Source organism: Pteropus alecto, unplaced genomic scaffold, assembly GCF_000325575.1.
Source record: "Pteropus alecto unplaced genomic scaffold, ASM32557v1 scaffold24, whole genome shotgun sequence".
Taxonomy (NCBI): Eukaryota; Metazoa; Chordata; class Mammalia; order Chiroptera; family Pteropodidae; genus Pteropus; species Pteropus alecto.
This window is the reverse complement of record NW_006439192.1, coordinates 28,089,525-28,117,311: the sequence shown is the minus strand read 5'-3', so window position 1 is coordinate 28,117,311 and position 27,787 is coordinate 28,089,525. Positions and strand designations below refer to the sequence as shown.

Below are 27,787 nucleotides of genomic sequence, written 5' to 3'. Positions count from 1 at the left end.
ACTCGAAATACAGTATGTGAGAATAAAGAGTTATCTGTCCTAAACAGAGATAATTTGGAAATAAATTGTTGAACTATACACGTTTAGGAAAACAGCGAAAATAAGAAATGTCATGAAAAAGATTACCTTAGTTTTGGTGTATATTTGGTTTAGAAAATTACTCTTGACAAAACTTGAAACACTGACCCTTGAGAGTCTAATTTTGAAACTCTAAAGGCAGAGATCAGTGGCAGGAGCTTCTGCTTAGAAAAGATACGTATTCTCCCATTTTTTATTTTTTAATATTGCAACGCAAATATCTGTATGGTAAGATTCTATAATAATGTAGTTTTTAAATTATATTTAAACAAAATGAGGAAATGTATAAGAAACTATTTTGCAAAGCACAAGGCACTTTTTAATATGAGTAATTAGCTATATCCACAAACCAAGTCACATATTTCAAAACTCATGTAAGGAAAAAAGACAATAAAGTAACATGTAGTATATATCATGTAGGATGATCTTAGGCCATGACTTTCTCACTATGAAGAATATATTTCCCATACAAATGCTAGCCTCTGCTCAAGGTCTGTAAGGAAATTTGCGCTCGTGTGCAGAAAAGGGATGGGAAATTTGTAAGTAGATTTAGGCTAGAAGCAAAAAACCACATTTTTGCCATTCTAATATACTAATAGTAAACTTTTTTCTATTTTGGATTTTTCTTCTATGGCATTTAAGATACTATACTTTGTCTATATTATTTAGTTATTTTCTTCCTATGGTATTGATAAAATTTTATTTTATAGATGGTGAAAGAAATTGTGGTTATGAGTTGTCATTATCAAACATTTATTCAATTTCTGTGTCCATGGTAAAGGCAATATTAAAATGGTGGTATTCTGATTCTAAGATGTTTTCTTTAACAGTGGATTATCCTCCCATATTCAGATGATTAATTTAAGCTTAACATCTTGAAAACTCTTGTGAGATGGAAAAGCCACATCATACCAATTCATTGATAGAATTACATGGCAAATATTATCTTTGTAGTTACCCCCATCAGAAGTTCCGTATGAAAAAAATACCCATCAAAGTCCTGCCATATATATGTCAGTATAGATAACATATTGAAATGCTATCATTTTCTCTATATTTTTAAACTTTATCAAATAGTGTACAATATGCATCATTCTGTAACTTAGTGATTTTGGTCAAAATTGTTTTGCAGATTTATCTGTGTTGATTCTAGATAAATTATTTAATTGCTGTGTGGTATGCACATGTCACTGTTTATAGCTTGCTATTTCTACGTTTTCTGTTTTGATTTTGAAAATAATCATGTATATGTTCTAAAATTCATCTAGATTGGTGTTTTCCAAACTACAAGATATGACTCATTAGTGATCTTGACATTATTTTAGTCTGCTGAGACTAGCATTTTCTTTTTAAAATGAAATAGAAAAAGATAAAATAAAGAAGGTTAGAATAGAATATAATAAAATAGAAAAACAGAAAAGATATCACTGAACATCTTATGTAGTAAAGAATTATTTTGTAATAAGGGTAAGAATTATTTTGTGGAACTTTTTTTTCAACTACATATGTGTATCAAAAAAGATTAAAAGACATTACTGTTGAGTTGCTTTCTAAAGTTATCGTATCAGTTTATGTGCCTTCTAGCAATTCTAGTGTCTTTTGGTCTGTATCCTCAACAACCCTAGTTATCATCCCTGATGGCTGAGCTCTCTCACTGTGACTGCATTCCATGGTAAATTCCATGGTGAATTTGAGCATCTTTTAATATGTTTATTAATTTCCTCTGTGAATTGTCTGTATTTTTTGCCTACTTCTAAACTGGATTGTCTTTTTCTTCTGATTTTTAGGTATACTTTATATGTTCTGGATGCTAATCTTTTGCCAGCTATCTGTTATATATGTTGAAAATATCTTCTCCCATTCTGTTCATGGCATGTTTTTCCCTTTGCTCATTTTGTCTTTTATTATGCCAAAATTTTAAGCTTTAATGTAGTATAATTTACCAGTCTTTTCTTTGTGGTTTATGCTTTTGTGTTGTGCCTTATTAAAAAAGTCTTTCCCTGCTTTGAGATCATAAAGATGTTTTCTCTTCTTTCTTCCAAAAGTTTGAAAGTTTTGCTTTTTTCATATTCTGGATGGTTTCCCTTACATTTTCTATGTTGACATAGATTAAACTTTTTAAAATATATGTTCTTTCATATGTTACATTGTCCAGATTGTTGAAGCCTGCTCCCAAAACTTATAAAGTATAATATCTAAAAGTTATATTTTACAATTTTAATTTTTTTTATAATTGAGCACCTTTGCTGCTTACTTTTTATAATAGAGCTGATAGAATTTTTAAACTGTATTTTTTTTGCAGATAAATAATTACTAAAGTTGCAAGATGATATGTCTTTTCCTTCTGTTTTCTCTATTATGTTAATATCACACTTAAATAATGTTTAAAAAAGCCAATCCACAATGCTAGAGAATTCAGCATTTTTTTCATAGTAGTGTACAATTGTAATTAATCTCAAATCATTTTTAAATCTTTAAGAACATTCTGACCAACAAAAATGAAATTATGTTGAATCCTCCTGAACGTTATTTTTTTGAATATGGTAATTTTCATATGCCATACATGCAGTTATATCTTAACCTGATTAGCAAAATAAACAGAAAGGCTCATTTTTAACCATTCTAATTTTTAAAGAGTTACTATACTTGAAATTGATAAAGACAATGAAAAAAACTATTCATTTTCCTTCTTTAAAACATGATATGCAGCTGTTAAAAAAAAAATCTCTATTAACTGATATGGAGTGATTTCCAGGATATATTGTTAAGTAAATAAAAAGACAAATTGTAAAAGAGTATATAAAGTAGGCTTTTTTTTGTGTGTAAGAAGGAATTGAGAAAAACACATACATGTATCTGCTTAGTTTTGCAAAAAAGAAACAGAGGAAGAATAAATCAGAAACCGATGAAATTGGTTACCTACAATGGTAGAGGGATGGGGTGGAAAAAAATAAAAACACAGGATACTGTTCAGTGATCTTAGCATATTAGCAAGATTTCTCTTTTACCAGGAACAAAGGTGGCCTAAAGTACAATGAGGGCAGTCACATCTCTACTTTGGTCACCTTTTCTTCTCTTGTTTAGTTCCCTTTTTTTTTTTTTTGCCTTCAAATTCTCTTCCTCTACTCCTTTCTCTTCTCTTCCTCGTTATTCTCATCCCTCTCCTCTATTTATTATTATTCCAATAAACTTGGGGCAGATATGAAAAAGGTATTTTCAGTTAGGATGAGGCAAAAATAGAAGAATTCCCCATGTAGTCAGTATCCAGTATAAAAAAAAGCTATATTCAAAGGATGCTTTCAACTAATATATATTGTTCCACTCTGGGCCATGTGCTGTGTTGGTTATAGCAATGAAAGTCATGGTCTCTTCCCTTAAAGTGCTTGTAATTAATAGAGGAGACAGATCATATAGGAATAAGTGTCACATGACATTATCTTTCCACATTGGCAACCAGTCTAGTTTTATAAATTTATAAGTGAGAAAAGTCCAGTTGATCCGTTTAAAAACAAGCATATCTTTTCCAAACATTAGAAATAATGATTTGTATTAATTGCCATAGTTTTTGAGTTATAATTATTCTGAATATATTATTATTCCTATATTCTGAGAGACCTTTTTACAGCTGAAGAAAAAATTTTAACGGTATCCTCAGGGCACATAAAACATTGATAAGGAACACTATTAAGACTTGACCTTATTTGTTTTTATCTATTATTAGGCTCTAACTACTTGTAAATAATATCATATAAAAAGTTCTGATGTTAGCACTTGAAATATGGATTGTTTTTGAGTAAATAGAACCCGCCTAACAAATCAGAAATTCAACATTATTAAATATGATTTTATTAAATTGCTTTGGAGGAGAAAGAATACTTATTTATGTTTATTTTTAGTGATGAGATAGGTGACTGTAATTATTGAATCTCAGTTCAGACATATTGCATATCTTCTGATAGGGCTGCTTCTGCTATTCTATGTGTTAGGAAGTGGTTATAGTGGAGATGGTTAATAAAGGCAAGAACATTCATTGCTGTTGCTACATTCTTGATGGCTGTTGTTTCAGATTTTTTGTTAAAGTCTGAGTTAACAAAGTTATGTTAATTCATTCATCCTTTCATCCTTTTCATTCATTACTCCTTTTTCTTTTTTCAGCTTACTAAATCATATATTCTTCAGTGGAGCTGAGAATTGATCAGTCTGCTCTTCACAGTGATTTGGAATTTTCCGATCCCAAGGAAAATTAGACCAAGGTCTAAAATTTATTTTTCCTTATCTATAGAAAGTCAAATCTGAAATGAAAAATTTCTACTTATTTCTTTATAGATTTAAGAATTTACATTTATCCTGGGATTACCTTTCCAAACCTGAGCAGGAGGATTCCCATAAAAGGCCTTATGGTAATTCCAGAGCAGTTCAAACACCTTTTGGGTTTTATAGTTGTTAATTACCATGCCTGAAACTTAATTCCTTTATCTTCTTTTAACCATATTTGAGCTTAGCTTATTTTCTCTATTAATTAGAAGTAATTTTAACCTGCCTGGTTTCATTTGACATATGGGATGCTGATTTTACCAAATACTTTTTTCCTCAGGGACTGTGCAGGACTGAGTCCATATGGAAGAGGAACTTTCCCTTTTCTATGGAGAAAGTGGCAAGGTTAGAAAAAATCATGCCCTTGGGGCACATATTTTCTGTCGCATGAAACACTTCATCAAATATTTATTGGTCATCTGAGAGGAAGATCAGTGAATTAGTATTTATCTTTGTGAGGTTCACAGTACAGTAACTAAGATGCTAACAGATAACTATTGTGGGTATGTAGAATGTAAAGGGCAGAAGGGCCAGCCGGGAACTATGCATATTGTCTGAGGGGTAGAGGAAGATTCCCAGATACGGTGATGTTTAAGCTGGATGAGGAGTGCAAACCGTACCCTGCTCTCGCAGACAATGCTGTCCTGCAGATGGGTCTGAGCCGGACAGTGTTTACCCCATTCCCAGGGATTTTAAAAAAATTATAAAATACCTATCTTAGATGACATGTTCTTAATTCATAGATATTCTTTATTTTTTCCATTACATTTGAACATTACAAGCAATCTGCTTAAGTCCAATCAGTGTTCAACTGATGATAAAAGTGTCACATCTTTCAGCATGCACATTGGTTTCCATCTTGTGTTAATTTTATTAAATTTAGAAAATATCTGCTCTTTGTTATTAATAGCTTAATGTGAATTGCCACTATTTAATTTTTGTTTTCTATTCTTTTTAAATAAAATATTGTCAAAATACAGTGAACAATGTAAATAATCATACAAAGCCAGCATAGTTTCAGAAGTTTCTGAAACCGAACCATAGTGTTACCATGTGCTGACTTGAAGCCCTTGTAGGAAAGTCCAAAAATAGCTTACAAAAGTAATATATAGAACTCAAGAGTCTTAGAAAATGTTCATAGAAGAATTTATAATTTTTTTGGGGGGGGATGGGTTTTATAAAATAAAAGAATGGACTCATGGAATTAGCAATGAAATTACTGCATACAAAAAACCTCTGTTGTGCTTAGGTTTTATTGTGATGATTTTCTATTAAATTGTGAGCTTCTTGAAGGGAGCAATTATGTCCCATTTTTATATCTTTAATATCTGACACTCAATAAATGTTCAATTATACTGTCAGACCTAATGTTCTCTCAGCCAGTAGCATCCTTTAAAAAATGTGTGATTGCGGGTGACATTACAAACACACACATGAATCCCAGTGGTCAGCAGAGTTACGAGCTGGGTGCTCCTACAGGTTTTGTACAGGTTGGCCAGGAAGAAAGTTCAGAACTAGTGATTTGTAGACAGGTGTTGAGGAGCTATTCGAATTTACAACCTGATTCTAAGCATCTAAGAAACCATTTGATTTTGTAGCAGGGCAGATTGAAATCCAAAAGTCTGCTTGAAAGGAAAAAATGAGATAGCAATCAATAATTGTATTGCTGCTTATCTTCTCGTTGTATATCACCTTCTGCTGTATTCATGCAAGACAACCCACAGTAGACATTACTGCCCTGTTCATCAATGACTCTAGGCAAACTACAGCTAAGTCCCGCAAATACAAGCAAACGCTAGGTCTATTAGCAGTGTGACTTCTTCTGTGAACTTTTTACCCAGCAACAGATGATGTATGGAAAAAAATCTGGGCTTACTCACTTAGAAGCTATCTTGGAGGATAACTTAGTCTCTCTGTGCCTCATTTTCTAATATATAAAACGAAGATAGCTACATCTGTGTTCTACAATTGAGATTAGAAATAACATATAAGAACTCTTTTATCTAGCACATTAGCACGTCTACATTAAATATTTGAGCTACATCCCAAACATTGTTCTTTTTGCAATTTCTGGACTTATATAGGAAAAAATTAAAATGAAGACCTTATAGAAAATAAGGCCCCTTGATAATATAAGGAGGTAGGTAGTTTAAAGTAGGAGCTTAGACTAACATAATAAAATTCTGTCCTTAGCTCTGAGTGCTTTGGGTGCTGCCCAAAATGTAATAGAAGACATTCTTGGGACAGGGTCTTATAATCTGGTGGCTGGATTTGGCATCAGGGGAGCTCACCCTGGTTCTGGCTCTGCCGCTGACTCGGTGTGATGCTGTTAGCAGTGACACGCTGCTTTACCTCTGTATTAGTTTCCTAGGGCTGCCCTAATGAAATACCACAAACTGGGGGGCTTAAAATAACAGAAATTAATTCTCTACTAGTTAGTTAATTCTATCAGAGGGTAGAAGTCTGAAACCAAAGTGTCAACAGGGCCATGCTCTCTGAAGGCTCTAGGGAAGAATCCTTTCTTGCCTCCTCCCAGCTTCCGGTGGCTCTGGCAGTGTCCTTGGTGTTCCTGGACTTGTAGCTGCTGCATCACTCCACTGTCTGCCTCCATCATCATGGCCTTTTTCAGTGTGCGTCTTCACATGGTGTGATAGTTAATTTTGTCAACTTGAATAGGCCACTGGTGCGCAGACTGAACATTGTTTCTGTCTGTGAAGGTGTCTTCAGTTGAGAAAAGCATTTGAATTGGTGGAAATAGAAAATGGTTTGCCCTCCCAAATGTGGTTGGTCATTGTCCAATCTGTTGAGGGCCTGAATAGAATAAAAGCTGGAAGAAAGAGAAATTCATCCCTTTTTTCCTGCTTCATTGATTGTTCTGAGACATCATTGCTTCCCTGGGTCTCAGGCCTTTGGGCTCTGAACTACACCACCAGCTCTCCCCAGCTTGGATCTGTAAGATCGTGGGACTTCTCAGCCTCCATAGTCACGTAAGCCAGTTTCTCACAATAAACATATATATCTTCACCTGACACCTAAGGCAAAAGGGACAAATATACTTTCTGTAGAAAATAAGTAGCTAATAAAATCAGCTCTCTACCAGAACTCATTCCTGGGAAGGTTGACTTAATAGCTTTTGGGAAAGACAGGCCTTAGAAAATCCCTTGCTCCTTTAAATCCAGCAAGAGTATGGTGATTATTGAGGGTAACTGCCAAACGTGCCATCTGATAGGCATATTGGCTGTTTATATGTCTTATTGTAATCTTCAAAATTATTGAAAGTTGAAAAGTACGTAAGTAAAAATGTTTCTAGTATAGCAAATCAATACAAGCTCTCTTTAAAATAGCTTGTATAATGTCCACATTGAATGCTTTTATGGAAGTGCAGATGCTTATGATCTAAATGTGTCCTGTTACGAATTTACAGTCAGGCATTGTATAATGTCTCGGTCAACGACGGCCCACATATGTGATGGTGGTCCTGTAAGATTATAATGGAGCTTAAACATTCCTATTACCTAGTGACACTATAATGTTGTAGCGCAACACATTACAGTTGCCTACAGTATTCAGTACATAACATTCTGTACAGGCTTTTAGCCTGGGAACAATAGCCGGTACCGTATATCCTAGGGGTGTTGTAGGCTGTATCACCTACGTTTGTGTAAGTGTACTCTACAGTGTTTGCATGATGACAGAATTGCCCATTTCTCAGACTATATCTCTGTCACTGAGCAGCACAACTGTGTCCCCCTCCCCCAATTCATATGTTGAAATCCTACCCCTTGAAAGGTGATGGATTAAGAAGTGGGAGGTGCTTAAATCATGAGGGTGAACCCTCGTGAATGGGATTAGTGTCTTTGTAAAAGGGGGGCCAGAGAGTCCCCTTGTCCCTTCCACCATGTGAGGACACAGTGAGAAGTTGCCAGCAATGGACCAGGAACGTGACTATGCTGTGCCTTGATCTTGGAATTCTCAGCTTCCAGAACTGTGAGAAATAAATTTCTGTTGTTTATAAGCCACCCAGTCTGTGGTATTTTGTTACAGCCTGAACAGACGAGGTGCCCCACTACTTTGGAAGGTCGCCGTATTTGGAAATGAAGTGAATGCACACATAATTAGTTAAGATGGGCCCTAATCTAGGATGAGTGGTGTCCTTTCAAAAAGGAAATTTGGACACAGAAACAGATACACATAGAGGGGAAGCTGATGTGAGACAATGGGAGAAGACGGTTGTCTAAAAGGCAAGGAGAGAGGCCTGAGATAGCACCTTACTCCACAGCCCTCAGAAGGAGCCAAACTAGCTGATACCTTGACTTTTAGAACTGTGAAAAAACAAATTTCTACTGTTAAGCCACCCAGTTTATGATACTTTATTACAGTAGCCCTAGCAAACTAATACACATACTTTCTAGATGTTTCTTCCTACCAATCCCCAAACTGAGTGGAGGATGGGGGAAACCACCAACTGTTCAAAATTAAAGTCAGAACTGACACATCACCTGAAATTTCTGGATTGGTGGCACCTTGTTGGCACCTTTAGCATTGTTCTTTTCCAAGGACTTGTTTTGTTGAGACTGAGCAGATTAAAAAGCAATCCTTCCTGTCTCTCATGTTTTCCTGCTTTTATACCAGCCTAGTTTCCAGAGCTACATTTTAGACAGAGCCAACACTTCAAGTGATTGCTGGATATCCAGCCCTCCAAAGCTCAGCTTTGGACGATTCCTGCGTCCTTGAGGAATATTGATAGGTGAGATCTGATTTTGTCCAGGGTCTCAGGCTCGTGGTTGCAGTGAGAGCAGTACTGAAGCAGTTGAGCTTGTAAAGGCAATTTTCATAGCTGTGAGAGGCCTTTCAAAAATAGAATGAGCTTGTTTCTCATAAAATCAGTGCTAATTCTACAGAAGTGAAAGAGGCAAAGAAAATATAATCTTTAAATTTATTGTCTCAATGTGTATTTTTTCCTTTTTAGCCAATACAGGCTACTGTGTCATCTTTGAAGATGTTAGATGTGGGAAAGTGGCCAATTTTCTCCCTTTGTTCTGAGGAAGAACTGCAGTTAATTCGTCAGGCTTGTGTTTTTGGCAGTGCTGGCAATGAAGTTTTATACTCTACAGTGAATGATGAGGTAATTTTGAAAAAAAAATTCAGCCCCTCCTATTCTTAGTAATGGATTTGCTAAGCTTAAGACCTTGGGGGAACTAAGGAATTAAGGTAAAAAAAAAAAAAGATTCTTTTTTATTATTATGTAATGAAGTAGTTTTGTTTTAGGAGGACTATGCCTGTTTGAATGTAAGGATGTCAGAAATAGAACTGTTTGAACTAACAATGGTTTTCCCCACAGATTTTTGTGCTTGGCACAAACTGTTGTGGCTGTTTGGGATTAGGTGACATCCAGAGCACTATTGAACCTCGGAGACTGGATTCTTTGAGTGGCAAAAAAATAGCCTGCTTCAGCTATGGCAGCGGTCCACATGTTATCCTTGCAACAACAGGTAACCTGGAAACACAGTGTTGAATTTTAGCCATTGTTTTATGTGTTGAGAAACAAAACTAGGACTACTTCTTAAGTTGAGAACATACTTTTTGATTGGGCAAGAGTTTTGGGCTCTGCCCTTGACTATGCTTTAGACAACATAAAATGCGAACATATCTGAATGTCAGAGTCAGATAATGTAGCAGATGGAATCTAGCAATTATTGGCACTTTAGAGGTAAGAATGACAATGCTTTAAATCCAGTAAGCCCCTTTTGTTTATACTCTATAAGTTAATTATTTTGCATTAGAACACTGAATTCAAGCTGGACTTTCTGAATTTGAGATTCCTGATCTGTGAACTGAAAGCCAGATTCCAAGGTCCCCTCTAACTTAGCATTCTTTGATTCTTACATTAAACAGTGACCGATGGATGTGGTTGGTATTAGTAATACAAGGAATTAAATATTCTCATGGCTCATGAATTCAGAATAAGACATTATAATTAAGACATACTTTAGAGTTTTTTATTTTATTAGTATTCTTTAAACTGAAAATAAATTTTATATTCTTTTGTATATTTATTTCACATTTAAAAAATAAGTTTTAGGGATTTTGGTTGCCAGTTATAGCAGGCTAGATTATTTATACTACTTCTTCACTAAAAACAGCTAAAAATTCTAGAAAAAATATTTAAAAAAATTTTTTTTTTTTTATAAAGGCATCAAAGCACTGACAAGGCAGAAAGGAATTAACAGGTCAGGTTTGGGAAACAGTGAATTAAGAAGTTAGAATGGAACTTGAAGCTAATTTTGCCTTAGAGACATCTGCCTGTCCACTTAAATGGAGCTGTGGTCTGATGTCCTCATGAGGTGAAGGGGTCGTAAGTCAAAGACCTCACACGTTTGGCTGGAACCACAAAGGGCTACATTCTCAAGGCAAGGATGAATCAGTTCTTCCATCTCTATGGGATTGAACTGAAGATTTTCTTGGCTCTGAACAAATCGGGAAGAAAAAAAAGAGAACCTCTCCCTGAGAGATTGTAACAATGGATTTTTATTCCAATTCACAAAAAAAGCCTTGAATCTATTCAAGAGGTAGCTCTTCAATAGAAGTTAGTGCAAATCCTTCCTTTAGGAAGGCACCTTTATCCTGGGTCTGAGGGAGTACAATGCCATTGAAAAATAATTTTCCAGTGGCAATTAGAAGCACATAGTCAAAGATAACCAGGTTCTTAAGGAAACAGTCACCAAGACTGAAAACCAGCAAAAAAATAGCAAAAACTAACCATTAAATATAAGATATTAGAATTATCTGTGGGCAGAATTATAAGATGGCTATATTTTATCATGTTCGAGGAAGTAAACAATGAGCTTGGAGATACCTTCAGAGATCACAGAAGATTGGAAAAAGAACCAAATATACAATGTAATTGTTAAAATGAAAAACTCGGTGGAAAAGTTTTACAGTAGTTTGGACACAGCAAAAGAGAAAATAAACTGGAAGATAGATCAGAAGAAATTATCTGGGATGTAGCACAAAGAGACAATATGGTAGAAAATACAGATGAAACGAGTATATACCTTATTATTCCATTTATTTCCAGTTCAAAAACAGAACCAACTAAATTCTGTTATTCAGGATTTATATGTGGGGGCTTTGGAGGTGATCAAAGGTTATATTTCTTGACCTGAGTGGTAGCACGTGGATGTGTATGCTTTATAACTATTTATAAAACTGTACATATATATTTTATGAACTTTTATGAGTGTATATTATACCACACAATAAGTGATATAATAACAAAGATTTAAAAAAATAACTTGATGATCATTTTATAGATAAGGAAAATAAGGCCCGGAGAAGTTTAATCACCTTATAATCTTTCAACTTTTAATCTAATGTGTTTTCTGTTACTCTGAGCAGCCTTTTTTCCACTGTTTATTAAAAACCTATCTTCTAGCTATTATGATTGCATTTATTTAAATTTCATCTTGTTGCTTTGAGGTAGAATGAAGTTTATACTTTCAAATATTTTTTTTACAGAACGAGTTTGTTGGAATAGGGAGGTTAATTAGCTTTTGCACCTTAATTTTTAGTTTTCATTTGTAGAAGTGCGCAATATATATTTTAATATAATGAAGTAGATATTTTGAAAGCTGGTTATGTTTCTTTTTATTTTTAGAAGGAGAAATCTTTACCTGGGGTCATAATGCTTATAGCCAGCTGGGCAATGGGACAACTAATCACGGTTTAGTGCCCTGTCATATCTCTACTAATTTGTCAAACAAACAAGTGATTGAAGTTGCCTGTGGGTCTTACCATTCTTTGGTGCTAACATCTGATGGAGAGGTGAGAATAGTCAGCATAAATCTCATTGATTATTTTTCAGTAAGATTATATAGATTCCTATAGCAGTCCTAGAAATACGATCATTTGATTAAAATAACTACTGTTCTCAAATATTCAGTCTTATTGTTAGGAGTTCATAGTCATGGTGTTTATATCATGAAGTATGCCTTTATGAAGTAAAGATTTCTATTACTGTTAAATTTAAAAGGATGTATCCTTCCTTCTATATTGCTATGCTCAAGGAGTTATTTGCAAAAAGAAAAATCTCCACATGCTGGAAAATATGGCTGAGGCAAAGTAGATATTCTTATAAGTATTAAATGATATTTGGTAATAATTATTGCTTTTTGTGTAAATAACACCAGTAACCTAATTTTATAAGTTAATGCATTTTGTAAGAATGAATTTTACGAAAACTTCTCTGCCTGTGTTGTGACAGTTTATGGGTATCAACCACTTTGAGAGCAAAAATAAGATGCCATAAGTACATGTTAGTGTCTAATTGAGACACTTTATAAATTAGTGTGTTTCATTAATTGATCTCTTCTTTCAAATAGGTATTTGCCTGGGGTTATAATAACTCCGGGCAGGTAGGATCTGGATCAACAGCTAATCAGCCGATCCCTCGAAGAGTCACTGGCTGCTTACAGAATAAAGTAGTTGTGAACATAGCTTGTGGGCAGATGTGCTCAGTGGCAGTGGTGGACAATGGGGAGGTAAGAAGTTTTTGTCGTTTAAAAAAACTTGTTTGCCCTATCGGTATCTTACCAACATGGTATGTTTCTCACAGCAGAGAACTTGACTGCTTTTCGAATTTGGGGGCATAGCGTCTCTCCTTTTCTCTCAGGTCTACGTCTGGGGCTACAATGGAAATGGGCAGCTCGGACTCGGCAGCAGTGGCAACCAGTCAACCCCCTGCAGAATCGCAGCTTTGCAAGGCATTTGCGTCCAGCGGGTACGTTCACTGTTGGTTTGCGTGTGCTTATTTTTAAGTCTTCAGTAGCAAATAAAACAGTACTAAAAACAGTTTTCTTAGCAGGATGAAAAGTTTAGCTGCTTGGATGTCTTTATTGAAGTAAAGGTTCAAGCTCTATTCCCCTGAATTAAGCTATAGATGTTCATCAGAAAATTTATATTTCTAGGACACTCTCATACACAGTAATTGGAATATAAAATGTTACGAGGTTTTCCAAAGAAACTTTAGCAGTAGGTAGCAAGAGCCTTAAAAATATTCATTCCCTTCGATCTGTAATTCTACTCCATTCTAATGAACCAAAGAGAAAATCACAGAATTAGTGGAGAAGATATAGGAAAAGGTATAGGAGAGAGAGAGAGGGAAGGCAAGAGAGAAAGAAATGGTAACTTTAGTAAATAATAGATGTATCATAATTTAAGCAAACAAAAAGTTAATTGGTAAATAAATTACACTAAATGTATACAAATGGACATGATGTTTACAAAGGATTTTTAACGATATGGGCATAATGCTATAGGTAATGAAAAAGAAAGACACATAACTGCTTATATAATATGATCACTTAAAAAAACCTATTGGCACGTATTTCTGTATCTATATATAAATAGAAAAATATCTTGATCTTGAGGTTAATTTTGTATGTATACTTTACTTTTTCACACCGAACGTGTTTTACTTTTATAATTAAAAAAGAAAATAATTCTTAAAAAAAAACCTGTTTCTTATTCACTTCACACCACTTGAGCTCCGTGAGCCTAATGAACGCTACGTTGAAGCTGAACACAGCACTTATGTCACTAAAACATTCCTGCCTGTCTTACTCTTAGGGCTCTGGAGGGTTATTGGTTACCCTACTTAACGCTTGCCCCTCTGGGCAGGCTGCCTCTTCCCTTTTTTTCATTTTTGATTCTTAACCTAGCCTGTGAAAGCATGTTTCCTTCTGCTTGTGGGCCTGAATGGATTTGGTTTTTCTCTTTCAGGTTGCCTGTGGCTACGCACACACATTAGTATTAACAGATGAAGGCCAAGTGTATGTTTGGGGTGCAAATTCTTATGGCCAGTTAGGCACTGGCAATAAAAGTAACCAGTCCTATCCTACTCCTGTCGCTGTGGAAAAGGACAGGTAATACGCGCATCTTCAAAATAACTTCAGTGCTCTTTGGTGATTAAACAAAACTTAGACATGGTATAGAATTGTGAGGAATTTACTGCTAGTACTAGAATATTCTTTAACGAGAGCATTCATTCCTTTTTTAAATTGATTTTTGAATTATTGGGGACTTTGACTGTATGTTAAATATTCTATTTTCCCTTAGTTGTATTTCGTCTATACCTCCAATAGCTGCTCTGTCTGTATAAACAATGACTAAACCTCCAACAGTTATTCTATATTATTCTTCTCCCTCACAAATTACCTTCCCACCACATCCTCATCGTTCAGTTTTACATTCTGAAGAGGAAGTTAATAATATTTTAGGTCTTATCTTCTGTGGTTTAGGAAAATGAAAGTACGTAAGATGTAGTACAAAGTCGTTCACTCGGCTACTTATAAAATACCCCAGTTGAAAAGGATAGAGCTGTTTCATGACCTTAACTCCTAAGCTGTCATTATGAGGAAGAGTAAAATGGTTAGAAAATTGACTTAGTTTTGTGCCATTGTTTGTAAAGTTGTGTTAAGTAATTAGCATATCCAAAATTTTTTCCAATTTATCCTACTGTTTTTGAAGTTCTTTCAGATTTCTGAAACATGACATATCAACTGCTTTTCACTCTTCATTTCTGAGACAGTAGTATGGAACAAAACATTTCATTCAGGATTATAATCTTTGTAGAAATTCATACTGCTATTTTCATTTTTATTTTACCTATTATTTTTTGTTATATCTGATTTAAAAATAAATATATGGATAAATTATCTTTCATTTGTATGAAAATCTTTTGTATTTTTCTGTTGTAATATTTAATAGTGAAAAAAAGAACCAAATTGTCATTTTTCAATCCCCTTGATTTTCATTTGAGTGTTGTAAACCTGGCTAATTTTATTTAACCTATGTTAAATAGGTTTTTACTTCCCCTACTCCAAATCTTAGAATAAGACCAGGACTCCTTAAGAACTGAAGAGGAGAGATAAATGAGGTCTTGAACTAGTGGGCTCGCACTAGGTACCTGCAGCCATGTCATTTGCATTTCTTTTTAAAGGTAGTTCAGAACTACTCAGTAAAAAGAGAAGGGACAGTCTTGAGGCTTGGAATAATCTCAAAAATGCCTCAGGCTAGCAAATCCAGGGGTAGGGACATTTAGTATTTAGACAAAACAACAAAGAAGTGTTATAAGATCAAACCAAAGTAACATAGAAATAAAAACATTTATTTGTATGGTACCTTACCATTTTATTGTGCTGCTACTCTTACTTAGACTTTATCTCATCCGCCCTTGGACTTAACAGAATCTGCTACCATCTGGCACCAGCAGCTTGCCCTACGTTGCACTGCTGGTCCCTGATAGTTCCAGAATAAGCAGCCCTGGTCTTCTGACAGGTGACAGGCATGCAGGGACAGATGGGTTGTAGGACAGCTTGGTGGGAGAAAGAGAGTCAGGGCATGGAAGTTATGTCAGTGCCAGGTTCCTTACCTGGAATTTGAGAGTTAGCTATTGCTTTTCCATCTTAGAAAAAAAAAAAACTTTAAAATTTTTAAAAAACTTCTTACCTTTTTTCAGTTTTTGAATTACAACTGTGAAACACACACATGCAATCTCTGTTGTCCATATAAACATTATTTTGGCTACAAATATTGTGGATGAATGTTTTGAATGAGATACTCCTGCTTTTCTCAGTTTTCCATGCTTGAATTTCATGTGGTAATATCTGAGCTTGCAGGATCTCGATCACAGGAATATTGAAAGGGAGGAATTAATTAAGTCTGCTGGGACTTGTTCTGTACCCACTCACCCTTTTCAATGACTGGAAATTTGCAGCTATGTTATGACTTATCTCTTAGGAACTTACCTCTAACTCTTTTAGGGCCCATTACAGGGAAGCTTGACTGGTTAGAAACAACAGGCTTGAATTTGGGGTGGGGCGGGTTGGCAGGTCTTAGTTACCTGTTCACAGAAGTGGAAAGTAAAAATTTGTCTAATTGGATTCTTTGCTAAACAACAAACCAAGGAAAACCTTTAAAAAGTTTTCCCATGGAGGTCTCCTTATGATGAAGAATGCTAACATGTACCAGCAATTTATGTTCACATCAAAGTAATTTTAATAATTAAAATGATTCTCTTCCCTCTAGCCCCATCATTCCCAAACTTTTTGAAGTTTCAATAGTTTGGTTCACCAGCATTTGTGTCTTTGTTCTTAAAGTTCATAAAAGCATATTTGAATTTAAATTGTTTTAACACTAACTTTGCCTTGCATTTCTGTAATTTTGTGACTTCTGGAGGTAACTGGTAATATGTTGGCCTCTTACAAAACCGGGACTGGGAATCGCTACTCTGGATCTTTTTATTATCACTATTTTTTCCTCCATATTCTTTTCCCTCACAAATTACCGTTTTTTTGCTTCTTGTTTTCTGTTTTATATATTTTCTCACTCTGCTTTTTAATTTCTACTACTTCACAGCCATTAAGCTATGCAGTTATTGTAGATCATTTTGCTGAGGTTACACAAAACCTATTTATTATGAACATGTAGTGATTATTTTCATTAAGAATGGATACAAAATAAAATGTGAAATATGCCAGATATCCTGATGGTAAAAGTTAGGTCAGTTTATAGTCATTGCCTTTTGCATATAAGGCTGGCAAAACTGAGCTTCAAAATTTGTGTGTTGGTATGAATCAGATATAAGAACATATGACCTTAGGCAAAGGCATTGTGGCTTGGTTATGGCTTTGGTCCCAAGCCTAGACCTGAAGGTTCCCTCTAAACTTTCTCCACTCTTGTTCCTGCAGCAGGTGCTGTGGTCAGTCAAGCTTATACCCAACCCCTGACTTCACATGTGGTGCTAGGTGTTCCAGGTGAATGTCACGAGGCCATACTTAGCAAAAGCCATGTCCACAGCCTTCTGCATCTTAACCCCTCAGCTGTGTCTGAACCAACCATTCTCTGGGAAGCAATGTTCCTGCCTCCTCTAATGGCAAAGGCGTCTCCCCCTTCATGGAGGCCAATAATAAACATTTCAGAAGTCAATGTAGGAATTGAATTATTTTGATTTTCTGATAGTGGGTAGTTTAGTGTAGATGGACACCATTGTGTTCCAATCGGTTAACATTTTTCATTGAACATTATCAGGGGAAAGGAAGGCCATCTGCCATTTTAAGTGGTTTCCCACAATACACAAAAGTTATTCAAAAAATCTGAAAGTCTTTGCCTAGTCAGTCATTGTGGAAGTCATTAAATATGATGAGAACAGGCAGTTAATTATTGTTTATCTAAACAGTGTTGGACTATTCTAACCTTTCCTCCTCCCAGAGAATAGTAGATTGCTTTATAACTAAAGTGGTTAAAATGTAGAAGGTCTTTTTCTTTTGTTAACTGTGTAGATATCTGTAGGTTGAGCCCCTGACCTGCCATCAGACTGGCACTGCCCCCGCTCCCTCCCCTCTGCCAGTTTGGCGTTTTCTTAGACTCATACTCTGGGGCCATCTTTGATACCTCTTCTTCTCATTCTCACCCCTTTGCTTCCTTGGACTTGACATCTGCACACCCATCATCCTTCCCCAGCTTACCTTCTAGGCTATTCTTTCTCTCCCTTTCTGTCAGCCTTGCAGTGTTGCTAGAGCAATCTAAGGATAAAATTTTCATCACATCGTTGGCCCTGTGTACGAAGCTGTTTCCTATTTGTCTGTCACATCGGATCAAATCTAAGCCCTTCAGCCTTGGATTTAAGACTGACACCAATGTTCCTAGCAGAGCTGCCTGCTCCTTGCTCCCAGTGCTGCCCGTCTGTTCCATTAGGTCCTCTGAACGTGGCGCCTTCATCAGTTTTCCCACCCTGTGCCCGCACATTTGTGCGCGTTTCCCTTTGCCTCACATGCTCTTACTCATCCAAAGCCCATGTGACCCAGCTGAATTCCTTTTTACTTAAATACTCCCTGAAGAGGCCTAGGTGTTTTCCCTTACCACAGCACTTGTAGTTGGTGCTACACTGTGGTGTTATCTGGGAATTGTTTGCATTCTCACAAATATACCACTTCTTTCTTCAGCTGAATCATGAGCTCCTCCGGGCAGGCCCTGTAGTTCCTGCAGCATCTGTTAAACACTTTCAGCCATGGGAAGAAACTGGTTTTGAATGTGCACCGTGCTTATTTCATTTACTCTCTACCACAGGCCTGTGAGATGATTGCCATCTTGCACCACTTCTTCCATTGTTTCTTTTTTAAGATGATAAAATAGATTATAAGAGTTTAAGTAACTTGGTGTCTATAGGCTACTGTCTAACTCCCAGCCCATGTCCTGCCTACTACACCAAGCCATCTAAAATGAATTGTGTTGCTACCCTCACATGCAGGTGTAGCATATGAGGGTAGATGATAACAGTAGATGCACTTTTCTTTGAATAAATGTATATGTTCCATTTCTTGCTCCCTTTCTCTTTATTTGTTGAAAAGGCTATGCTTATTGAGAAGCCAAATAGTATTTACCATTTTCCCCAAGGGGGAAAGGTTCTTTTGTAAACCTCTGTATTAGAGATTTGAGCCAATTTGACTGACTTAACCATGCAAACAGGAAAGGCCTTACTAATCTGAATTGGTCATTTGAAATATACAGTATCTACATAAGGGAGGCTTTGGCACTTAAAATGTTGAGTAGAAGTAATAATATTAAGAAACCTCTACTGTTAGGCTATCATTTATACACCAGATATTGTGCTCGGTGCTTCACATTTTTTCATTTACTTTTCACATACTGGCCTTACAGTGTGATAACAGAGATGCCTAGAGGCTCAGGGACATTCCCAAGGTCACACAGCCTTGTGGTGGAGCTGGGATTCACAATGGAACATCATAGCCTCTTCCTCCAGTACTCTTGGGTTGTTTTCAAGAGCTGAGAGCTGTCCTGTAATAAACCAGTGTAATTGCTTGGGCTGCATGTGAAAGCAGTGTGTCTCAGTTTTCTGAGGCAAGCTGCCATAGCAGTCTCCAGGTTGTAAGGTGACCATCCTCCCTCCTTGATTGGGAAATGTAGTTAAGGATACAGTGAAGGACTCTCTCCACCTTTCAGCTGCTAGCCTTGGTCAGTGGCGTCCTACCCTACCCTCAGTTGCCGTTTTGTTGAGTCTTCACCAATTAGTGAATGAAATGATCTACAAATTGTATTTAGTAAGACACTGTACTGGGTGCTTAGGGAGAAAGAAATAATGCAGTTCTTCAGCCTTCCTGGAACTCGTAATCTAAGCAAAGAGGTAAGAGGACATCTACACCTGAAAAGATAACAGGGTTAGGTTGGAGTGATGTGGACAAGAAGGTACTGCAAGAGCTCAGGTGAGCCAGAGACCTCTTACCTTGGGACTGTTTGAACTGAGTCTTAAAAGATGGGTAGGATTTCTAAGACAGGGAGAATGGAAAAAACATTCCTGAATAAAGACTTTTTGAATAAAGACGTTGCGGGACAGCGAGTGAGTACATCTGTTTGTTGCATCATAGGAAGTGTGGGCAAAAGTGATTTGAAAGAAGGGTGGGCATGGGTGGAAGCCAAATTATGGAAGGCCTTAATGTCACATATTTGGAATTTATCTTATGCGAAGTCACTAAATGTTTGAAAGTACTAATGAGAATGGTGTTTCAAGACGATTATTAACCTGTCAGCATTGTGCAGCTTGGGTCAGAGGAGAGAGATCTGAGAGAGACCTAGGAGGCTGTTACATTGGTTCCCATGTGGGTATATCTGACCTAGGGTGGTGGCTGATGGGAGAATTTACAAAGAATCTATGTTATTTGTCACCCGGATAATCTGAAGAAAGTGGTAAGTGATGATTCTGAAGTTCTGAGCCTCAGTCACTGGGGATGCTGGCACCATTGCCTGCTGTGACAAAGTCAAGATGGCAACTTCACTTGGGGTAAAACAGTGTACTATCTTCTTTGACTCTGTATGGTGGCTTATTCTTAGAGCAAAGTCATTATTTCCAAATCAATACAACTGTGTTTTCTATTCGGAAGTATTTTGAGAATTATCTCCTTGGCAACCATGTACTTACTCCACTAGGGTCTAACATGTGTTGACTCCAAAAAACTGTACTGTTGGGCTTCAGATGACACAGTCCAGTGACTTAGAACTACTGGATTTATGTTTGCAGTGTGAGGTAGGGTGACTTACAGCATGCTCTATTTAACCTTAAAATTGGTGAAGTGTTGATGAAAATATTTATTGAAGCTGGGTCAAGATAGCCAGTCTTAATTATCTACTTTAGTAAGAAATATTTTAAGAAAAAAAGTATATCACTTTTTTCTCTTTTGGTCTTTACTCTCTTGAATTGTACTTGAGTTTCAAAATGGGATGGTACATATTTTTATAGGGCTACTGGCAAGAAGTGGTAATAAGATCTTCATGAGTTATGTGTGTTGAAGTATAGCTTCAATGTAAATACCTGTATATTGCCTGAAAATTTAGATTAGGTGTGTAAGTCTTGTTTTGTTTTTTTAAGTCACTTAAACCTAAGGGAAGGAGAGATCGACTCATTTCTTCTCCTGTTTACTGTGTTTACTTGGTGTTTGTGAATTCAGAATTATAGAGATTGCGGCCTGCCACTCTACCCACACATCTGCTGCCAAGACCCAGGGCGGGCACGTGTACATGTGGGGCCAGTGCCGGGGCCAGTCGGTGATCCTGCCTCACCTCACCAGCTTCTCCTGCACGGACGACGTGTTCGCCTGCTTTGCCACGCCCGCCGTCTCGTGGCGCCTCCTCACTGTGGGTGAGCTGATCACTGTCGATTTGGGTGATGGCTTAAAAACTAGGAAGAGAACTCTTTGCTTTTATTTTGACATGACTTCATTAATTGCAATATCATGTAATTTATTTACCTCTAAGGGGCTCCTGTGCAAAGGAACTAATGTGATTGATTCATTTTTCTTGAAAGTTTCAGACAACAACACTACATACTGAATTAAATTTTTTGACTGCTTTTTAACTTGACTGGGAAACTATATGTTTTTTTTAGCTAGTATATTTACTTGAACAATCAAAAATTGCATTTAGTGAGGCGGTTTTGGACTTCTTAGTTGTTTTGCCAAATTTACAGGTAGATGTGAGGTTCTGATCCTTAATGATTTCAGAGATGTGAACCCATATATAGGGAAAAAAGCATCGCTCTTTCATTCATGTCGGCTGGGCAATGCTGTACTGCAGCCTGCATTTTCATTGTCTATGGTTCACTCTAGAAACGCTGGTGTTTCTTTCTCAGAACCGGACGACCACCTCACAGTGGCTGAGTCACTGAAGAGGGAATTTGACAACCCCAACACCGCAGACCTGAAGTTTCTGGTGGATGGAAAGTACATTTATGCACACAAAGTCCTTCTCAAAATTAGGTAAGGAATCATTTATTTTAAGAATTGAAATAAATACATTTGTTATTTGCTAATCCCACAAACTATGCTAGGCACTTACGTAATTATGAAAAAACTGAAGGCAGGTTCTGCCCTTAATGAGCTTACAGTACAGTCGGAGGAAACACATCATACATGAAACAAGAAATAATAGAGGCCAGATGCAACGAGTGCCAGAGCTGTGGCTCAGGGCATACGCACAGTAGGTTTCCTTAGAGGACTTTGCAAATGGTCTGCCCACCTCAATGTCGGCAGCAGCCAGCCACCCAGGGGGCTGAGTGTGTCCCGGGCTTTTAGCGCTGTGTGGGCTAAATTCCTGAGCTAGGAGCTGGGCTCAGCCCTGAGCGTAGCTCTTCTCAGTCAGCTGTGAGGCACTGAACTTTTAGATGACTGGAAAAAGAGAAGATAAGGCTTTTCCAGAGCAACAAGGTCTGGGGTAAAGCTAACACAGATTTTTAAAAAATCGAATTTATTGATGTATTTTTGAGCAATTAGCTCCGTCCATTTAAAGTATTTCAGCAGCTGTGATATATGAATACACCTGTGAAAACATTGCCCCAAGATACAGAACATTTATGTCACCCCTCAAAGAGCCTTCCTGCCCGAGCCCTGGGTCAAGCATTGATCTTCTTTCTGTCACTATAGATTAGTTAGCATTGTCTAGAAGTTTATATATATGGAATTATACGGTACACATTCTTCTGTGCCTGGCTTATCATAATAATTTTTGAAAATCATCATGTTGTTCTGTAACAGATATTTAAATCCTACTGCAACAAATTACAAACTCAGTATAGCATTTTAGTTTCAAGTTCACCTCTTGGTAAGGTCAGACTGTGCAACATTTGTTCACTCTTACTACATAGCCCATAAAACTTCATAAAGGATGTGTGTGTGTGTCCGTTTGTTAGGGCTGCTGTAACAAAGTACTACAAACTGGGCTTGAACAACAGAAATTTATTCTCTCAAAGTTCTGGAGGCTACAAGTCCAAGATCAAGGTATCAGCAGGATGAGTTCTGAGGGCTGTGAAGAAGAATCTGGCCCACTAGTCTCCTAGCTTCTGGTGGTTTGCTGGCAATCTTTGGCATTCCCTGGGTTGTGGCCACATAACTGCAGTCTTCACATGGTGCTCTCCCTGTGTGCATGTCTGTGTCCAAATCCCTTTTTTATAAGGACACCAGTCATACTGGATTAGAGTCTACCCTAATGACCTCATTTTCACTTGGTTGCATCTTTTCTCCCAATACTGTTATATTCTGAGGTTAGGGCTTCAACATATGAGGAATTGTGGGAGACAATGCAACCCATAAGAGGAAGTGAAGAAACAAAACTACTCAGAGGTTATAAAAACAAGCCCACCTGACTTCCGTAAATGCTGCTCAGTGGACGTGGTGTGGGAACTATGCCAGGGAGGCCGCACTGTTCACCCAGAGTGGCCACAGAGGCAGCCCCATTACAGCAAGTGTTCATTTGCAGCCTTATTGAGTTAATAAGGTTGTTTGAAAACTGGCCAGAGAAGAGGAAATGAGAGGCCAGGGCAAGAAGATGAGGTATGCAACTTGGAGAGTGTCGTGCGTGCTGCGGCTCTTCTGTCTCCTTGTTAGCTTTTCCCCCTTGAACCCCATGGGGACGTGCTCCTTATGGCCATCCGCTATTGCCCAGAAGCCAGGCCCTGACATGCTTTTCTTCCTGCAGGTGTGAGCATTTTCGTTCTTCATTGGAAGACAGTGAGGATGATATTGTAGAAATGAGTGAATTTTCATATCCTGTTTACCGAGCCTTCCTGGAATACCTATACACAGACAGCATCAGCCTTCCCCCCGAGGAAGCAGTGGGTAATTGCCGCCCGACTTTACCAAGACATATGCAAAATGCTGAGTAGCTTGGCATGGTGGTTTCTGTGGCGCTTGAATGGAAGTGGCTGTGAGGGCAGTCACAGGAGTTCTCTTTCTGTGTGTTGAACCAAACTCCTTGTTACTACTTCATACAAAAGTTGACTAGATAGATAAAATAAGAGATAGAGGAATTCTCAAACCATTGCCAGTGTGGGTGGGTGCTATCCTTTCTTAATACTATATGTAAGTATTGTACATAACTTCTAGCTACTACACCTGCTGCTCTGAAGATGTTTGCATTACAAAAAAGACAAAATGCACGTAATAAGCCCTACTGGTTTCCATAACTGCGAATTTCCCTCCCAGATGGCTTTGAGACAGACAGATAGATCACTGTGGTCTGGTGTACTCTGTCCTGAATGGAGTTGGGGCCGTTCACCGCACCTCAGGCTTGCTGACAGTGAAAAAGCAACATGGGGCGTCAAATGGGCACAAAATAAAAACATTAAATTTCAGTTTACAACTGTCAGCAATATTGTTGCCCAGTGGTACAAAGAAATTAAGGAATTACTTCTATAAAGCACTAAAGAAAGATTTCAACCCCCCAATTTTTAAGTTAAACATTCATTTTACATGTATAAACCAAAACCACTTTTTACCAGAGCGATATTTAATTTTACTCAGGTAAACAAAAGCCTGATTTGTGAGGTTTTATATAGTTCCCTTTCTTTCTCCCACAGTCCTTTAGTGCCCAGGCCCCCTGAGTGCTGCAGCTCCTGTCTGTCTGTGAGGAGACAGAGTGAGGCTCTGCCTCTGTGGAGCTTGTATTCACATGAGGGAAAGCAACCCTAAAGAGATAAATACAAGTGTTTAGTCAGGAGGGGCAGGGAGGCCCCCATCGGGAGGTGCACTGGGCAGAGACTTAGGGAAGCAGGAGGGAGCAAGCCATGCAGGTACCCAGGAAGAGCTCTCTACGCTTGAGAAACAGGGCAGAGGTCTGAGACAGGAACAAATTTAGCATGTGGAGAAGGAGGAAGAGGCCAGAGTGATTGGAGTGGACTGAGCAAGACTGATAGTGGCAGGAACTGAAGTCAGACAGAGCTGGGCAAGATCATGTATAACCTTGAAGGCCATGATGAAGAGCTTGAGTTTTATTATTGGTGTGAGGGAAAGCCTTGAAAGGTTTTGAGCATAAAGGTTGTGTTATTTAGATTTGCTTTAACTCTAGTAGTAAAATGAAAAAAAAAAGAAAGTGGCTTAAATAAGACGGTTTCCTTCTCTCTCACACAGGGATACAGTACAGGGCATTCCTACCTGTGGCCCCTGTTCTTATGGTCTCACTCTGCGTCTGCATTACAGGCAGTAAGACAGAGGAAGGGACAGCGGTACAGGGCAAAGGGCAAATCTCAGTGTCTCTTAACGAAGTAGAAGTTCCGCTTACTTCAAACCGTAGATCCGAGCTGATTAAGCTGCATAGGAGAGAGGGTGGGAAAGTGTGGCTCAGCTAAATATCCAGTGGGCCATAGGCCTTTCTTCCATAACTTTGATAATGTTTGTCATGTTACAGTGAAAGTGAGTTTGCAACCAAATTCTTCACTTGTACAAAACTTATTAGCAGACAGGTACAAAAACAGTTACTGTTGTACGATTGATGAAATCCCAGCTCTCTGTCCACTAGGCACTCTTTGAAGTAGCTTACATGAAAGGTTAGCTTGAAGTGGATGTGACAATATTCTAGTACCAAGATTCAGCTAACGGATCAGGTGGCAGCTGAGGACTGGACATACACGTAGTGAATGTACTGCCGTGAGGGTGTAGGACTGCTTAGCTCATTGTGCCTGAACCCCATTCATGTAAGAGCAAAAGGACCCTCATGACAAGCCACATATCCCAACACCACTCATTTCACCAGTGACAAAGTATTTCTAGTACTCTTTAATGAAGATTTCTGGCAGCAGTATCTGAAGCTCCTGACAGGGATCTTTCAGATGCTAACTGACCATTACTGATTAGACTACTTCGTAGTGTCCCTTGGGATAGATTAAAATTGACGCACACCCACACACATCTCTATGCTGAATTACTTGAAAGTAGGTGACAGATAATATACCAGGAATCATCAACATTTATAGATGATATTTAAATGGACTCACTTAGGGAAGTAAGTGAAATAAGAATCTGAGGATTGAACCTTGGGGCACTCAAACATTTGGAAGTCAGGAAAAATGGTCCAGCCAAGAGACTGAAGAATAACTAATTAAGAAGACGAAAAATGTAAGCAAGTAACAAAGCATTTCAAGAAAGGGAACATCATCAACCACATCAAATTATGTGTCAATCTTGAGTAAGGTGAAACTAGAGAATAGCCCTTTGGACATAGCACTGTGGAAGCCATTAGTGACAATCACAGGTGTGATGTCAAGGAATGGGGGTGGGAGGTGGGATTCTGCCTGGAGTAGCTTGTGGTAAGACTGGGAGGTGAGAAATGGAAGCAGCAGGCAGAGACGACTCTACCCTGGAGGTTTGCTATAGAGAGGAGCAGAGAAATGGAGTAGGGTGACAGAAAGCTGACATATGTCCACGAAAGGTTTTTCTTTTTTAAAAAGATGAGCACTAACATAGTGTGCGCGTATGCTGATGGAAATGACCCAAGAGCAGATATGGGTAATGCAGGTGGAAAAATAATTAGAGGAGCATTTCTAGGAAACATATTAAAGCTATTTTCACTGTGCTCATTTTTCCACAGCTCCTTTTTGTACACTGTATTTGCTCCATTCGGTTACATTCTTAGGTAGAGCCACCTGCTCAGAGAGTAAGTCAGCACAAATCTATTTTACACAGCCTTCCCTAAGGATTATATTCAAAATAATGACAAAATCATTATTGAAGGGTTGAATGAATTTAAATCAGGAGGCTTGAAATTGCTTCCCCTAATAAACATCTCTTTCTATCAGGATTACTAGATTTGGCTACATTTTATAGAGAAAATCGTTTGAAAAAGCTCTGTCAACAAACTATCAAGCAAGGAATTTGTGAGGAGAATGCCATTGCTCTGCTCTCTGCTGCTGTCAAGTATGATGCTCAGGTAAGAAAAGCATTTTTTCAACTGGCTGACCTTGAAAATATAGGTGCCTACTTCATATCTTAAACTAAAATAAAGTCTAGGTAGATTAAAGACTTAATGTAAACAAATAAAGTATCAGAAAAATATTAGTGAATATTTATATAATGTTACCTCAAAGGCAGAAACTATAAAGGATTGACAGATTTGATTTTAAAAAGGTAAAAAACATTTATACGCCAAAAATACCACAGGGAAAATTAGAAAGTAAATGATACACTGGGAAAATATTTATAACATATAATGAAAGCAAGTTTACCATAGTTAATGTATATTTCTTAAAAAACAAAAACATAGGAGCAGTTTTACTGAAAAAAATGAATTAAATGGCTTTATGAACAAATGAAAAATATAAATGAAAACAAGGCATAATTTTTCATCTGTCATACCAGGGAATATATTTCTAGAAATAATACATGCTCAAAACAGTGAGTGTTTTCCTAAACTGCTGATGAAAGTGCAAATTGGTACAATTATTCCAGGGCGCAATTTGGTATATAATATGTATTAAAAGCTTTAACGATGTAATTCCTTTAAGATTTTATTAAAATATAGCTAACATAAAATACTGTATTATTTTCAGGTGTACACTATAGTTATACACCATTTATATACCTAAGCAGCGATCACCATAAGTCCAGCAACCAGCTGACACCACATAATGCCATCACAATCCTATTGACTATATTCCCTATGCCGTACACCACATTTCCATGATTTGTTTTATACCTAGAAGTTTGAACCTCTTATTCCTCTTCACCTTCCCCCCACCTTTTTGATTTTTAAATTACAGCTGACATTCAGTATTATTTTATATTAGTTTCAGATGTACAGCATAGTGGTCAGACATTTATATAATTTATGAAGTCATCCTCCTGGCTATTCTAGTACCCACCTGGCACTATACATAATTATTGCCATATATTGACTATACTCCCTATACTTTACATCCCCATTACTATTTCATAACTACCAATTTGTACTGCTTAATCCCTTTATCTTTTTTACCCTGCCCCCAATCACCCTCCCATCTGGAAATCACCAGTTTGTTATCTGCATCTAAGAATCTGTTTCTGTTTCGTTCGTTTATTTT

At 37.4% G+C, this 27,787-nt stretch overlaps 1 protein-coding gene across 6 annotated transcripts in view; it reads left to right on the top strand.

Moving 5' to 3' along the window:
• Positions 1 to 27,787, top strand: part of RCBTB2 (RCC1 and BTB domain containing protein 2) — a 41,791-nt gene that overhangs the window by 5,259 nt on the left and 8,745 nt on the right. Inside the window, exons 2-14 of one of the 6 annotated variants that reach the window (XM_015592788.2) lie at positions 4,234 to 4,331; positions 4,405 to 4,478; positions 4,673 to 4,737; positions 9,362 to 9,517; positions 9,734 to 9,884; positions 12,050 to 12,216; positions 12,774 to 12,932; positions 13,064 to 13,171; positions 14,173 to 14,315; positions 20,913 to 21,103; positions 21,593 to 21,719; positions 23,434 to 23,573; positions 26,528 to 26,658. In XM_015592788.2, coding sequence (XP_015448274.1) covers positions 4,696 to 4,737; positions 9,362 to 9,517; positions 9,734 to 9,884; positions 12,050 to 12,216; positions 12,774 to 12,932; positions 13,064 to 13,171; positions 14,173 to 14,315; positions 20,913 to 21,103; positions 21,593 to 21,719; positions 23,434 to 23,573; positions 26,528 to 26,658 — 1,515 coding nt within the window. In that variant the 5' untranslated portion in view covers positions 4,234 to 4,331; positions 4,405 to 4,478; positions 4,673 to 4,695. Of the gene's footprint in view, positions 1 to 4,233; positions 4,332 to 4,404; positions 4,479 to 4,672; positions 4,738 to 9,361; positions 9,518 to 9,733; positions 9,885 to 12,049; positions 12,217 to 12,773; positions 12,933 to 13,063; positions 13,172 to 14,172; positions 14,316 to 20,912; positions 21,104 to 21,592; positions 21,720 to 23,433; positions 23,574 to 26,527; positions 26,659 to 27,787 lie in introns of those variants that run through there. The other 5 variants (XM_006916444.3, XM_006916445.3, XM_025049937.1 and 2 more) reach the window with 5 other exon arrangements.